Source organism: Charadrius vociferus, unplaced genomic scaffold, assembly GCF_000708025.1.
Source record: "Charadrius vociferus isolate BGI_N301 unplaced genomic scaffold, ASM70802v2 scaffold509, whole genome shotgun sequence".
NCBI lineage: Eukaryota > Metazoa > Chordata > Aves > Charadriiformes > Charadriidae > Charadrius > Charadrius vociferus.
Window position 1 is genome coordinate 613,742 of NW_009650093.1, and position 16,264 is coordinate 630,005.

A 16,264-nucleotide genomic window follows, 5' to 3' on the forward strand; every position below is an offset into this window, starting at 1 on the left:
TCGGGGCCCCGCTCCTCACGGAGAAACGGGGATAACGCTTCACACAGTGGCAGCGGCCTCGGGATGGCAGGTGCCTTGAGAGGGCCGTGTGTCGTGTAGAGTGCCAGAGCTGCCCCTGAGGAGCCAGGTAAGAGCTTAAAAAAAGGCCTCATCATTGAGGCCCTATCTGATTTACAGCAGCCAGAGGAGTCGGTCACTTCTGTTATTATGCCAAACCCCAGCTCCCACTTGTTCAAACTTTCCTCTCCCCTTAAAATACTAATAACTACTTAACTCTGGCCTGTGGTTTCTTGATTACACCCACCTGCAGGGCCCAGGCCTGATGTATGAGGGAGATGTGACAAGAAGAAAATACTTTTTGCAGGTAGAGCTCGCTGTTGGTGGCAGCTATGGGGCTCATAAAGGGATGCGGGGAGGGTCGGGGCTGCTGCTTTTGAGGCTGGCACAGCATTTTGCAGTGGTACCACCTTTCCCAGGAAGCTGCGAAGCCTACTCCATAGCCCTGAAAACCACTGCTGAGTGCTGTGTAGGAGGGAAGAGCACTGCTGTGGTTTAGGTTTGGCGGCGGTAAAAGAATTAGCAAGAGTAGCAGGAAAGGGGGGAAGGGCGCCAGCCTTTTTGGTCGTGTTAGCTGCTTCCCAGGGACTTCATGAATCTCTGTGTCCTGTAGCTTTGGCTCCTTCTTGCCTGCTCTCTTGTGTTCCTGCTGTAGCCCCCTTTTTTAAATCCCTTAGTCTGTAATCCCTTCTCTACCAGTGGTTTGTTTCCTCATCTGCTTTGTTTGCTGCAAATGCCTCCCTCCCTGAACAGTGTAGGGCACTTGATTTGAGGTTCTGCAAAAAATCTGTGCACCCTCACTCCCCTGAAATGTGATGTTATGTGCCAGTGTATTTGGCCAGTGTATTTGATTCACAATTCTGTGAATTCTGTGACCTGCTCTTGATTATTGAACATACAACCCAGATTTGAGCTCCCTGTGCAGAGCAGGGATTGGGGCTTTCAGGGTCAGTTCATGATCAAATAAAAGGGGCAGGGTAGGCTAGGGGAGCCCCATGGTGGGATCAGAACAACCTTGCTGGTTTTCTTCCTTGCCCCAGCGACCCCTGCTGTGGGGGCATGGGAAAGGAGCAGAGCAGGGCGCACTTTGCTCTCACCAGCCCCATGGGAGCTGTTACTGGCTGGCCCGGTTCAGAGCAGGCTCCAGGCAGTTCCAATCTCTGCTGGGAGCTGTGTATAGCTGGCGAGGGAAGGGGTAGCCAGGGGAGACCCTGGGCTTTTTGAGCATGGGCAGTGCTCCATCTTAGCCCAACACCCTTGTGCAACGCAGCTTCTTGAGAAAAATAGAGGGAGGATGTCAGGGGATGTGGTGTTGCTGTTGGTTAACTGTATGCATGCGAAGGATGCCATGTAGTAGAGTTCCCTGCCTTGAAAAGGGCAGGAAGAAAAATGCTGGGGAACCTCTTTCTTAGAAGGTGAATGAACAAGACAGCAATGAGTGACCGAGCCCCTCTTTGAAATGTGGGATCTCAGCAGAGGGACAAACTGAGGGACATTGGAAGACAGTGGGCACTCTTGTCCAAAGGAGAATAGTTAAGGAGAAAAGCCATCAACTATTTCAACACCCACAAAGGCAAAGCCACTGCTGGTGTCCATCCATGGGACAAGAGTAGGCCAGGGCCTTGATGATCTCTCTCTCCAGCATGTGAGGAGAGCATTTGGTCTCCCAGGCTGTTTTGCTGCTCCCTCTTCTCTGATATGGTCTATGGTTTTCTAACCTGGCTTTTTTACCCTGCAGCATGAGGTCCCCTTGTGTTGAAATGACTACTGGAGGATTGCATGGGCCTTTCCTGACAAAGGTGCTCTGCATCCTCAGCTTCAAATGATGTCAGTGAAGGTGATTTCACTCCCCCTAAAAAAGAGTTATGCAGAGATTAAAAGGAAGCGTTAAATCCCTCTTTATCAGTGGACATCATGACTCTGCAGAGGGAGAGTTTAAAAAAAAAAAAAATAGGGACCAAATGCAAATATCCTTGGACTCTGAAGGGCTTCCGACATGGTGAAACCAAAGCAGTTGTCATCATGGCCCTGCTGTGTCCCATCAGCGGTGGCCTAGGGAAGAGATGGTTGCAGAAGAGAGTGCCTCTTCCTAGCCTTGCTGTATGGTTTGGCTCCTGAATGCCCAGGGCACCCTGCAGTCGCACGCTTTCTTCCCTGGGTGTTTGGCTAATGGAGGGTGACAGCTCCTCATGCTGCTCCCAGGGAAGGATCCAGCTGAGAGGCTGGCTGTGGCACTCAGCCCTGTTCCCACAAGGAAGCCTGTTTCAGCTATTTACATCCCTCTCTTTGATCTGGCTTTTGACATGAGAAGACATGTCAGCCAGGTAAAGGGAAACAAACAAAATGCAGCAACAGCCCCACATCTCTGCTTGCACATGATCCGCTCCCTAGCACACACCTGCCTTGCAGCCACAGATCCTTATCAGCCCTCTGATTTCCTTGCTGTCATCTCTGCTTTCCCTTCACACTGGTGTATAAGTTCTAGAGGCAACTTTTCTGCATCTTCTCCCCTGCTCAGTAAGATGCTGTGGCTCCTGTGCCTGCTCTCTCTGGCATTTCCCTTCTCTCTAGAGCATAACCAGTGTGGGGAGTACCCTCACACATCCTCCTCATGAGGTGCCAGGGACAGGTGATACAGATCTCCATTTCCTCCCTAAACTGCTGCAGTGTTTCAGCAAGCAGCTCTCTGCAGCTCTCCACAAGTAGCAGCAATACAGCAGTAGGTGACATTGTCCCTTCCTGGAAACCAGATCTTTTCTTTTTTTTTCTCCTGCTAAGCAGCTTAGGACCTTTCAGGGTGAAAAGTACAATAAAAGTATGAGAATTTGCTGGGCTAGGGGCCTCAGACACAGCAGAACACAGTATTACCCACCTGTGTTTTTTCTAGAGGTGTTCTAGACTTGCTGAGAAAGCAAACTTAACCAGTGAGAGCGTTGTTGAGATGCGGTGAGCTTTGTGGTGGGGATGACCACTAGTACCAGCTGCAGAATAGCGTGGGAAGGAGAAAAATCAAACGGAGATGAACTCCTCCTTTCATCAGCAGTTAATTTTCCTGTGGCATGGGCAGGCTTCTTGGGTTTACAAAGCTGAGTGTTCCTGGGCAATCCTGAGCTGTCTGCTCTGGTTATTTTATATGGCTTTCGGGCAGCAAACCAGGGCTGAAATCCTTTAGTAAGGGAGATATCTACCCAGTCCAGGGCCCACAGATCCACATCAGCTATGCTGCTGTGAAATGGGGCCTGGTTTACAAGAGTTCTCTGCTTTACCCAGGCAGTGATGGCTCTCTGCTTCATCTGAACTCCTGCTGTGATGATTTCTTGGGAAACTTGGCAGCCAGTGAACCAGCCCATCTAATCCTTTTTCTTCCCACAGCCAACAGGGAGATGGGCTGCCTTCCTGCTGTCCTACCTGCCTCCTCTTGTGGTGAGAAGTGACTTTTGGTGGCTCATTGGTGCTGGTGACAGGGCTGGCACTAAGCAGGGCCAAGTGGAATAGACTAGCCCTTCTCTGCATGCTTGGTGTTTTGCTGAGGCTTCTACCTCATAACAGTTCTGATTTGGGAACAGCCTGAACTGGGCATGACTTGACACTTGAGAGTGCAGTTGCAATTGGGCCTCTTTCTCCTTCCCCAGGGAGGACGGTCTTTGGAGCTAGGTGCTGCTCAAGGACCCTGCGACGGACAGGCCCTGCCCCACTAGGAAAACAAGCCAAGGGGGAGAAGAGAAGCTGAAGCATGGATGGGGCACTGACAGCATCTGCAACCCAATCAGTTGGCTCTCAGATTAATGCTTTATCTTTTAGGTATCCTGCTATGTCCTGCAGAATTCAGGATACTCTCAAGCAATGGGAAAGGAAGCAAAAGGAAAACAAAGGGTTTTTCCTGCTAGCTGTTGTCACAGGAAGCCCTGCACTGGCTGAGGGAACCACCACCACATGAGTGCAGAGGCACTGGGGCTTTGAGACTATATCAGAGCAAAGTAGAAGTTCAAGCAGAGGAAATTCCTGTTCCCATTCTCCCTTCTCCTTTACTAGTTCAATATAAGGCCACAATTAAAGATTAACTGCCTCCAAATAACATTGCAGACCTAATGCCTACCAGCATCTTCTTCTGCCTGAGATTAGACCTTTGGAGCAGCAGGGTACAGGCAGAGTTGACATGCAATGAACACCTGAGAAGCAGAAATCCAGACTGGTACATTCACTGGTGGTACCAGTAGCTTTAACTCTGCTTTTTTGAGAAGATACACTCAGTGCTGCCTGACAAGTATTTTAATGCAGCAAACATCTGGGTGCTGAGGGGCAGCTCTTCAGGGACCCAGCATGGCCAGCTGATTTCGGCATGGTTTTGCAGGGCCTTGTGCATTAAGGGCTTGAACTCAGCCTGGGCAGGGCAGCAGTTACAGCCTTGTGTGATACAGAAAAGCCTGGCAGATCCATGCGTGGGTTATTAACTTTCTTTGGGGTACTGGGGGCAGGGTGGTAACCTGACTATTATCAGAGCCATCAGCCTCTGCATAAAAATCATGCCAATAAATAAATAAAAAGTCATCTTCAGGGAGCCTTGGTTTTGTGCTTTTTCCCCCTCTTTTTTTTTTTTTTTTTTTTAAATACAGTGAAACACAGATTCTGAGATACGGCATTTAGACAAGAGCAGGGTGGGAGCGAGGGAAACTCAACTCACAGAATTGGGCTTTGACTCTGTGGTCTGTTTAATCAGCTTTGGTGTTATGCTGTAATCTCAGGTGGTCTCCCCAGCAGCCTGCCTGCATAAGGGAAGTTCTAAAGTTTGTGCTGGGGTAATTGTTAAATGGAAACATCACCCGAGCAGGCTGTTAGAGACATTTCTGTTCCTGTGTTAAAGAACAGCTCTGCTCAGATCAGCATCAACCCCACCAAAGCAGTGCAAGTAGGGTCCATGTACCTTGGCTGGTGAGCAACAAACTGGTTTAACTAGAGTTGTTTCCATTCACACCCAATCTTCCAGCATAGCTTTTTGTGTAGAAGCTTCCCTCTGGGTTTGAAAAGCACCTGTGAAAAGCTGTGCTTGGGAGGAAGATGCTGTAAGTGACAGAGGAAACAGAGCTGTATTTACCAGCTTTGCAGAAGGAGCACTGCAAGTCTTATCCCCATGAAAGTCATGTTTGAATTAATGTCTCTGGGATAGACTTACCTTCTTCAGGCTTAACCCCTGCTTCCTTCCTGTTCTTGCCTCTCTTGAATATTTTTAACCTACGGCTTCAGAGGCATCCTGCACGCAGTCTTTCCTAGCCTCCTCCTGCCCTTCCTGCCCCTGCCAGCACGAGGGACGGGAATACATCTTGCAACTGGCATCTTCCACTGACTCCACCTTCTGCACTGCCATCTTGCAGCTCAGTTTGGGACACAATTTCCCATGCTCGTGCACAGCTTTGGCTTGTCAGAGATCAAGGATAACTCACTGCAGGTTTCTGACTTGGTCCAGATCAGCACTGTGTGCAGATCCAGCATGGGGAACCCCAGATGCTGTTTTTACAGCGGCAGCTGAGTTCAGCTTCCCATGGGAGCTTCCCAGCCTCTCTAGTTCTTCTCCTTTCTGAGGATGTGCTCAACAAGAACTGGATGCCTGCTTCACCAGGTGCTTTCCCCATAGATTTGTTTTTTTATTGCTTTCTATGGGTGGGGAAAGTAAACCAAGCACAGCTGTGGGTAAGCATGTGGTTAAAAGAAGTAGCCACCGTATTTTTCTAAAGACATCAGATGCTTCTCTTTCTCTGAAAATTTGTTCTGCATCCCCTGGATAGAGTACACTTTATGTCCCCCATCACTCACCCTGATACCTTTCTACCTGTGACATTCCTTTCCTGCTTCACCAAGTAGAAAACTCAAGCACAAAAAATTGAGTCATCCCAAAGTAAACCTGACCTACGTCTGAGAGTTACACTAGTGTAAGTCAGGACTTGCTGGACTCAAGTCAGCTCAGTTCTGCTGATGGAAAACAGACATGAGGAATGTCTCAGCCCCCAGCATTGCCTAGTGCCAGGCAAGGAATAATTAAACCAAATTTGGCCCTAAGAATTGCTCCCCATCTCCCAGCCGAGCTGAACTCCAGCCTGGCTTAGGACATTAGATCCTACCCGCTTCCACAAGTGCTTTCTCCCCCCACATCCCCTGCTACGTGCTCTGTGTTTCAGGACAGAGGCATTTTCTGCTAGATCCACTTGGATATAAACAGCACAGAGGAAACAATAAGGAAACTCCTCCCTATCCCTTGCTCTAACCACTTCAGACGTGCTGCCAGCTTGCTGCAGGGTACAAATTATCACAAACTCGGGGAGCTCCCTTACCTGGAGAGGCTGCGACTCTTGTGCATCAGCGACTGTTGGGGAGCAGATGCCCTTTTCAATACAACAGCCACGCTGCAAATTACAACTGCTCCACAGCACCTGTCCATGTGGTTGCTTTCGGTCTCCTCTTCACAATTCAGGTAGGCTGGTTATCTATTAAATAGGGAGAGAGCACGCGCGCGAGAGAGGGTGAGCACACAGAGGAAATCAGGCAGTTTCCTGTTTGTTTATCATGAACAAAAGCTTGTTTGGCTGGTCTGAATGTTGCTAGTGGGCTGGCCCAGCTGCTGCAGGTGGTGCAGAGCTGAGCTCTTCCACTAGCATGAAAGGAAGGAGAAGCAAGGCAAAGTCTCCCAGGAAGGAAAAAAAAAAAAAAAAAAACAAACCCAAACCTCTCTGGAGGTTTGCAGCCAAAGAGTAGTGGGCAGGGATATTTCACCTTGGCTTGTAGGGCTTTGATGTGTGAAGGTGGCAATCAACTGCTGCTTTTTGGTCTCAAGTGGGAGATGCGTTTGTGGCAGCAGAGGGGGCTGCAGTCTCCTTCATACAGGGCCTTTTACTCACCCCAGCAGGTTTTAACATTGCCCATTTCCAGCAGACCTTTGCCCAAAACCTGGTCCTTGTAGCTTAATGTTTGGGCTGTCTTCAGAGAAGTGCAAGTGATGAGGCTGTGCTGCCGTTACTCTAATTGCTCTGAGGCCACAAAACTACAGGGCTTCAGATTAAAAAACTGCCAAAGCTCTTACCAACACTGGGCCCTTCTGTGTGAATTCATCATACTAATGGTGTGGACCCAAGGACTCTGTGCTGTTTTCTAATGTCAAGCTAAAGCAGCTGGCACCTCTGAAGTCACGCCGAGACATTTCTGTTGTTCCTCTCCTCTCCTAGAGATGGCCTTTGGCAGGTGGGAAGTGGAAAGGAGGAACATTCAAAGGGCTGCAAGGAGGCAGGCTGCAAAGCCAAGCCACCTTGGGACCAGGGCTGGAGGGGGAGACAGGCGTTTGCACCTTTCAGTGTGCTACCTTAGGCTAGAAGAGTTGAAACCTGGAGATGCTCAGCAGAGCAAAATGGGCATCAGAGGTTTACCAGGACAGCCTGGCACAGGGGCTAAACCCTCATACCTGCCTGCCCAAGTTGTACTGTCCATCTTACAGCTCTCATACCAGGTTGTGCTTTTCCTTCCTCGCCCGGAGATTGTGCTATTGTGTTTGCCCTTGTCCGTGTCCACTCCTTGCGTCCTCTGCCCAGGGCAGGGTGACCTCCCAGCTCACCTGTCCCCACAGGAGGCTGAGGGACACCCTTTGGACCCCGCTATCCTCCCGGTGCAGAGAGCAGAATTGCTGCTGCCATCTGGTGGGAGAGCAGCCTGTCTGTGGCCTCAGTTTGCATTCATTGTGTCTCTAAAAAAAGGGACCACTTCGCAAGTGTCCTTCCTGGCTAACCTGCTCCGTCACGGTTAGCAGCAAAGCTACAGCCTCCACCACTCACCTGCAAAACACCCCCGGCCCCAAGACTTTGATGCTAAAAGTCTAACAATTTGGTGGAAAATGGAAAGATCCAGGAGTACTTGGTGTGAGTCAGCTCTGAGGAGAGAGATACGGGCAGAAGGGCATTTAATTCTGACTAGTGAACACCCAGGCAGAAGTCTGGGGCAGAGCCTTTCTACAAGTAAATTTTTGGGCCATTTTAACTGGTTTCTTTCTCCAGCCCAGTAGCACATCCAGCCTTGCTGAGGAAGCACTGGCTTCATGCAATCATGTCTTTCCTCTGAAGAAAACCCAATTTCAAACTGATTTGATGGGGGATTAAAAGTAGTCAAATATACTAAATTCAAAGTGTTTTGTGCAAATAGGTGGCAAAAATGAAGAAAAACTGACCACAGAAAGCATTCCCCCTCCCCAAACCAAAAGTTTTAGCGTGGCTACAATCCCTACAAAGTGGCAGAAAGCACACACAGCATAGAACTGGTATGATTGTCCGGTGCAGGAAATTCTTCAATCAATCAGACTTGTGCCATTCATTTCGGACAGCGGGAATCCAGGCACGACAGCCAAACCACAGGGTTTTCTGTTCACAGAAACAACCCTGAGGTTTCTCCACCTCCCTTCGAGTGGCATCATCCAGCTACCTCCCACCCCGATCACGGCTTACCTTGGGCTCAACTGTCTCTACCCAAAAGCTGTGGCACATGGTGGTCACGGAGTACTCTGCTACAGCCAGTGGTTGCTCCTCCAGGCACGGTTGCAAACCAGCCCCTCTCTTGCTCCAAGGATGAGGTGAAACGGGGAGATGTGCTGTTTCTGGAGCATCTCCAGCACCTTCGTAGGCATGAGCGTTGCAAAGAGCGGGTGGCCCTTGCAACAGCTCTGCCCTGCAGCCAGGAGCCAGCCCCCCTTAGGCCAGTAGGGCCGCAGGAGACAGTTGCGGGACGCCAGGCTGGTGGAGCGGTTTACGCAGGCACTCTGGGAGGGCACACCAGGGCTCACACGACAAAACTCCCCTCTCTGCCCTCAGTATGAAACCACATGCCTTGACCCTCTCTCTCTCTCGTTTCTCCACCCCAGGTTGCGCTCCACTTTCACGAGTAAGTTTTCGTTACTGGATTAATAAGAGCAACGAGGTTAGAGACGCCAAACAGAGAGGGTGGGGACGCCTTGTTTGTTCGAGCAGCGAGGGCGGCCTGCCTTCATGTTACCCAAGCCCGAAGCTCTTTCTGTTGCCCTGACAAGTAGAGCACTGAGAGCGAGTGCTCACACCCTGCTAACACCTCCTGAATGCTGCCAGGGGAGGGCCAGCGTCCTGGGCAGAGTTCCACCTTCGACTCTCTTTAGTCCAGCCTTGGCCAGGTATGCCAGGCAGGCCAGTCCTTGACTACACGATCTCAACTTTTTGTTTTATTTTTATGTTGAGGAGCCGGCCAGCACCTGAGAAATTTGGCAGAGGATGCCAGGCAGCGCACGCTCACTGCTGCGCAGCTCGCGGAGCTCCATCCAGCGAGCAGACGGCTGGTTCCTCACTCAGTATCCCTGTGCAGCCCACTCACAACCACATCCTGACTTTAGGGTCACTGCTCCCATCTGGAGCCAGACAGCTCGACGGGCTGCACGGGCTACAAGGCTGAAGAGCAGCTGTAAACACAATATAAACAGTGGGTTCAGCAAGCACACACTGAGACAGCTACAGGTTGAAGAGCAGCTTTGAAGTCTGATGAGTTCATGGCAGCTTTAGGCATTAAGTGAGGCAGAGCGAGGGTAAAGGAGCAGTTAACAGCCAGGGAACATTTGTAAAAAGAATTACACCCAAAAGCAAAGGAAATGGTGATTAATCAGACCCAGGAGCCACTGTTAGAGCCTCAGACACCTCCTCCAGAGAGGCTAACGGCAAAAGCAGCAGGAAACGCTCCACACTCCACTGAAAACGCAGAACTGGAGGGAGAAGTAATGCAGAGCCACAGAAGCTGAGAAGGGATTTCAGACACACCGGTTTGAGCCCAACACCTGGTACATGAAACTAACGGAGAGAAACGCAGGAAACATGAAGGGGGCTTTAAAAGGAGCCTTGGGAGAAAAGTGGAAGCTTCCTTACAAGTGTCCAGAGCAGTAAACCAGAAGAATAAAGAACAAGAGCACCGGAGGGGGAAGAGGTCTGGAAGTTATTTGGGAGTTATGGACCTGACTTCTCAGCTGCTTAGAATATTTTGCAAGCTCAGGCACCTTATCACTGCGAGAGCGTACCCTGCCCAGCAGAAAAAGCAGGCAAGTCTTTCCATTTTGCCAGAAGCGAGGGCAACAACCCAAAGTGGCTGCATGATGATGAAATGAGCCCACCATCCACAGAAGCTTTCCCGAGGGCTCAACGTCCTCAGGATAGTGATGACACCCACCTAGGACTGCCTTGCTCAGGGATAACAGACATTGCACGAGCACGCCGTTTGCAGGATGGGGGTAATGGTGTGCCAGGCTAGTGCTGTGCCTTCTGACAGCCGCTGACAGGTTTGGAGTTCACTGTAGGCTGTACCTGGTACAATACACCCCCGATTTCTTTCCAGCAGCATGGTATTGCATCAAGAGCACCCTAGATAATGCATGTACATGCAGTAAACGACAGCCTGAACTGTGCATGGAAAGCAATTAGAAGTCCTAACAATAACCTCAAGATACTCTCAGCCTTACCTTGTTGCAGAAATTCAGCCTAAGAATCACATTTCAAGCTTTTTTTAAGTTGTCAGGAGCAAGCAAGCCCTATTTGCCTGTGCTAAGTGACTTTTATCCAAATATCCTCGCACAAGCATGAGGTATCTCACTCCACTCACCCAACCTTCATTCTTTTGAGATATTAAAAAAACAAAACAAAACCCACACTACTACACTTGGGACCATGATATTTATTGAAGGCTGGTTATACAATCTCACCCATCACATCCTCCTCACAATTCAGTTTCCCTAAATAAAAAGAGCATTGATGTAACAGAGAATTCTGCCCACCTCCGACTGCCTGAGCCACGGAGCACCGAGTCATCCCTTCTGTCCCAGGTGCCATCTGGACTAGGCCAACTGCCACCTTACTGACCTTCGTGAAAGAAGGGCAAGCAGCAGCAGACAGATCAGTGTGCAGCAGCAGGGGGGCAAATGGAGATGTCCCGTTTCCAGCATATACATGAGAAGTATTTCCTGCAGAGGAAGTATCTTCTCCTCCATGCCTGAAATCCATCTACTACATGAAGTGAATCTCTGCTATTCTCACCCCCCAGCCACAATCCACTCGATCTGTGCCTCCAGCTATCAGTGCTATGGTTCACACAGGCACAGCAGAGCCACTGTCCTAACAGCTGAGATGTCCTCTTTCTCTCAGCTGACACCGGAAGAGAGACTGGCTTGACTGAAGAGCGAGCCCTGAACATCCCTGTTCCATAGTCCAGGACCTGCAAGTCTGTAACGACCCTGGCTCAGCCAGCCTGAAGGCACTGAAGCATCGCTGTGAAACCGGATTGATACAGCACTCTTGTGGTCAGGGAGTCACCTGGGCTACCTGTTTGTCCCAGGAGTGAACAGATGAAAACTCTGCTCCTGTTGCTCAAACTGCCTGGAAAGGGGCAATTCTCAAACCTAGCTTAATGGTCAGTGGAGCCAATCCTCTGACCGTACATGGGAGGAATGCAGGTTTGTTGTCAAGAGCGTTTGGTTTTATTTGATTAAGAATTCAAAATGGGTTCAATTTTAATTTCCTCTGCTTTTACCAATGAGGAAATCACAAAGATTCTTTTGGAAAGGGCTGATCTGGTAGGTAGAGGTGACCAGGCTAGCTATGGTCGCAGAGGCGGGCTCACTGCGGCAGCTGGAGGAGCACAGACTGTCCAGAGGGCAGATAAGTGATGTTGCGGGACCGTGAGAGCTGGTATGCGATGTCTTCAGCTGCCTCCAACTTGCGCAGCTCAATCAAGCCATCGCCTGCAGTGGCCAGTGAGTTGGCAATCAGCTCAGCTGCTTTCGAGTCTCCCTCGGCAGAGATGACAGCTGCTTTCTTCTGCTGCTCAGCCTGCAAGCACACAGACGAGAAGGGGAATAAGCAACAGAACACAAGAGCAAAAGAGAAGGAAGATGCTATTGTCACATTTAAAATATGAAGTCCCATTTCACCACCCTACTTTTCCCCAGTAGGAGAGCTATGATAGAAGGCGATTTTATTTTAAAGCTGTATTCTGTTAGACTGTTTTTCTGCCTACTGTGGAAAAAAAGGTTGAAAAATCATCTTGAAATTGCCTTATCAGCCTTAACCTCATGAAACATTAACCCACCTAAAGGCACTCCTGGCGGAAAACTGTCTCTGAAAAATTTGAGAACTTCAGTTGAGTTAAAACCAGGTCAGCTAAAACACTTCTACTGTTTAATCATCCTGGCTGGTTACATGCATCTTACTGCATTCGCTGGATTAATTTTGGGTGTAGTTGCAGGTTCTCGCAATCTCAACAGGCACATGTTCTCAGCTGTACTGGGGTACTTTAACAGGTGTTTCTGTGGATGCTTGCTGAGATCCTGGGTTGATCTGAGATTATGTGGTCTTGCATGCAGTCAGTAACACTCCCAGGACACAGGCTGCCGTGCCCATGTTATCAAACAGCATGGAAAGCTTCAGCCACCCTCGCAAAATTCACAAACAGCAGGATCACTTGGTTGCAAATCTCAACCCTAAACCCCATTTCTAACTGCTGCTTCCTCCCGAGTGCTGTCTCTCCTCCACGCAGACATTCCTCAGCACTCCAGTAAGACTGTGACATGGTATTAAAAGAAAAAAAGACCCACAAAACCAACATTAGGCTTTATCTATCCAACAAGCATATGCCAGAGCTGAGAACCATGTCAGCATCATGACCCTAAGTGGCTTCGTCATTTGACCTGCCTGGTCTCCCAGACAGGCGAGTGAGATGTGCACTGCAAGCTAGAGCTGGAGGGAGATGCCAGGAACCATTTCCAAGTTTCCCAGAAGGACAAGGTACCTTTTCCACAATGAATCTGGCTCTCTCTGCTTCTTGCTGGGCCACTTGCTTCATTTCCACCGCCTCTGTGAACTCCTTGCCAAAGGTCAGATGGGTCTGCAGGGCAGAAATCAAGCAAAGTCCACAACACTGACAGTTTACAGGAGCCTGCCTGCATCAGTGCAACTGGAGTGAGTGGAGATGGAAAGCCAGTACTCCTAAAAGAACAGAAACTGGGACAAGTGGGCTTCCCCATCCAGTTTTGAAGTCTCAAGGGAGACACCACAAGTGCAGCTCCAGTCCAGCAGACCAGTAACACCAGTACCTTCAGAGACACACCACGCTCGAGCCACCACCACTTGCTCAAGCACTCAGCAGAGGGAGCCCGCTCGCCCAGCACTCCCGTCCCAGGCAGGGTAGCCCGCTGTTTGCCAAGCCACCCTACCCCTTTCATGTTCCATTATGCACTGGTGCGCTGAGCCCGGGCTGTTTGGACAGCTGCAGGCTCTGGGATGGGACAAGGGAAAGGTGAATTTCCTTCAGTAGTGCGCTCAGTGGAAAGCACCAGAAACAAAGAGTCAAAACTTTACATTTTGCAGAAACAAAGTCACCTTCTTGCAAAGGCTCCCGATATGTTCAAAGCCAAATGAAAGAGCTCGTTTCCCTTTCCTCTAAGCAGGCTTTCGAGGGAAGTCCCAGAAGAGAGAGGGAGAGATGGACATACAAGCTAGATTACAACATATTTAATTTACAAAGCTTATAGGGAGATAGGAGGGGAGAGCTCCTTCCTTGAATAGTCTTAGAAGACGACACAGTCAGGAGAAAACCTCACACTTTGTAGAAAAAAGGATGCTATAAAAAGTGGGTATTTTCACTACCTCCTCATGCCTAGTGCTTTCTCCCCATGTCTCAGGATGCTTGTGGAACGGCAGGCTTCCCTAAAGCAACGTGCAGCCTGATCCACCACCCACAGAATCATTTGCTCTTCATTTTAATCATAAAAGCCCTGCAACAGTGGAGTCTGTCCACACGCCAGTGCAGTGGAGCCTTCAAGGGCTTGCTCAAGGTCACTGAAGGCCAGTGACAAACCAGAGGTACTGACTCCAGCTGCAGTCACTACATCACACGCAACCGCAGACAAACATAGTCCGTGTGTCCAAACTTTCAGCCCACCCTTCTCTGGCCTTCTCTCACTGAGTCTCTTCTCCACTGCTCTTATTTGGGCACACTCCAAAGAGAAAAACCGAAAAGGGAGAACTTACCAAGGACACATCATCCAGAATGAGCCCGAAGGTTGCTGCTCTCTCTGTGAGGTCTTCGCTCACTTGCCTTGAGACCAGCTCTCTCTGAGTAATCAATTCTCCAGCATCAAAGCGAGCCTGAAATTGGGATGAACAACGGTGAGAAGACAGCTCCAAGAAGCGACAGGAGTCTGTCTTTGCACCCACAAACCTGAGTTAATCCAGTTCCCCCAAAGCTAGCAAACACCGAGCTGCCCAGGCACGTGAAGTAAGAGAAAGACGGAATGACTGTGAATTTAAGTGTAAGCTGGAGGAAAGGTTGTCCAGTTGAGCACTTAACATAAAAGCAGGAGTAAAGCTGGTTAGCGATTATTTGGCAGTCCCCAGGGGATGCTTCCAAAACCAGAGATCTTTAGTAAGCTGAAATCTAAGTATATACGAGATGGGAAAATCCCAGTCTCCTGACTGTGACTCTCAGCCTGAAAAGCAGAGCTAACAGCTGAGAGCAGGTAATAAAGAAACCTCTTTCCATCCAGAGATCATCCAAGGTGAATCAAGTCAGGCCAAACAGTCAGAATGACCGAGACACAAACAATTAGCGTAGCTACAATTAGCTTTCCTGGATGACCCGTGAGAGCCTGGGGGTGAAAAGAGAAGCCTTAATCTGAAGCATGACATATTCCACACTCCAGCAGGTCTCTCACTGCTAAAAAGAAGGAAGACGACAGGCAGAGCCCAGCAGCTTTTGCACTGTCCTTACCACAACAGACTTGAGGATTTCGGTTGTGATTGAGGGCAGGACACGCTCATCGTAGTCCTCTCCAATGCTGGTGAAAATCCGCGGTAACTGGGCAGTCACTGGTCTAAAAAGGATACGCAACGTGATGTTCACGTTCTGTAGATCTGTAGGAAGAGAGTCACAAGTTTAGTGGCAAACCACAGGGACAGGAGACATCCTCAAGCTGTCCTCTCCGGGGCAACTAAAGGAGAAACAATAAACATTCACACTGCTTTTTGCCCGCAGAGAAGTTATTTTTACTACTCCTTTCACCGTGGGATCCAGATCCTCCTGACAGATCAGATTTAAGCTTCATTTTGTTTGTGATGCAGGGAATTACCTGCCCTACTGTAAAGACAGAGACTTTATGTTTAAAGGGACAACTTGCAGGACTGAAGGAAGGGTCCCTCAATCTGTTCTGGAACTAAAAAGGCAGATGCAACTATTCCTGACTGTGCCAGACTGGACTCGGGACACGTGGGATCACCACATCCAGAATAAAAAAACCAAATACCAGAGCTTCTGGTTCTCTTAGGGCTGCTGGGTCCAAACACTCACCTTTGCTGCCAGTGATGACAGGAATGTTGCGGGGGCGAGAGCGGCAGTCGAAAATGATGGGTTTCTGTACCCAGGGGATGAGGAAGTGGGTACCTTCTCCTACCACTGTGTCCTGGACCCCGCGGAATCGGTCAAAGATGACAGCTCTGTGGCCTGCATCAACTAGAGAAGAAAATGGCATGTCAAGTGCAGTCTCCCTATTGCCACCCGTCATACCCGCACACCACTGAAACCTCCTCCATGGAATGGTTCATCACGGACAGTCAAAGCCTTTTCCTACAGGAGACCGGTGAAATTAATTAGGTCATTTGGAACAACAAGGCAGAGAAAACGCAGCCGTGACTCCCCCCGGTCTGCTCACAAGGAAGGGCAGCAGCTACTCAACAGCTTCCTGGAGAAAGGGCCCTGCAAATTTTCTTGCTTGTGCAACACAGGAGGTATAGAACAGCCCAGCAAGGTGTCATGGCTATTTACTCCCGATGCCGTTAGCAATAAAAACACAGAGCAGCTCAGATACTGACAACAAACACAAAAAAACATGAAGTGGACTGGAAGTGCTCAGCTTCTCCCACTCACCATTGTAAAGCGCAGAATTGACAACTCCACCTGCCACAGCCAACCCCAGGCCGAGCTTCCCAAGGCTTTCAAACACCTTCGCAGCCATTTCACACGTCCAGTTCCAGCCCCTTTAAAAAATCCCTCCTGCAAAAACCCACCAGCAGGTTAAAACCCTGTGAAGCCAGAAAGCCACGGGCTCCTGCGTGCGGGCACCCAGCGAGCCGAGCATGAACCCCCCTCCAAAAAACCCGACCTGCAGCAGCGGCATCCCCCCCAC

General features: G+C 49.6%; 1 protein-coding gene across 2 annotated transcripts; it reads right to left on the reverse strand.

Annotated features, from left to right (window-relative positions):
- Nucleotides 1-11,540: 11,540 nt before the first annotated feature.
- On the reverse strand, nt 11,541-16,149 carry PHB (prohibitin). 2 transcript variants are annotated; one of them, XM_009892201.1, is made up of 6 exons: nt 16,006-16,149; nt 15,430-15,591; nt 14,854-14,996; nt 14,115-14,231; nt 12,874-12,969; nt 11,541-11,915 (listed from the first exon to the last, which is right to left on the reverse strand). In XM_009892201.1, exons 1-6 carry the CDS (start codon nt 16,091-16,093, stop codon nt 11,703-11,705), a joined length of 819 nt encoding a protein of 272 aa, XP_009890503.1. In that variant the 5' UTR covers nt 16,094-16,149; the 3' UTR covers nt 11,541-11,702. The 2 variants fall into 2 exon arrangements, with proteins under 2 accessions (XP_009890503.1, XP_009890504.1); XM_009892202.1 differs by lacking the exon at nt 12,874-12,969 and having other exon boundaries at nt 11,703-11,753; nt 14,208-14,231; nt 16,006-16,136.
- Nucleotides 16,150-16,264: the final 115 nt, after the last annotated feature.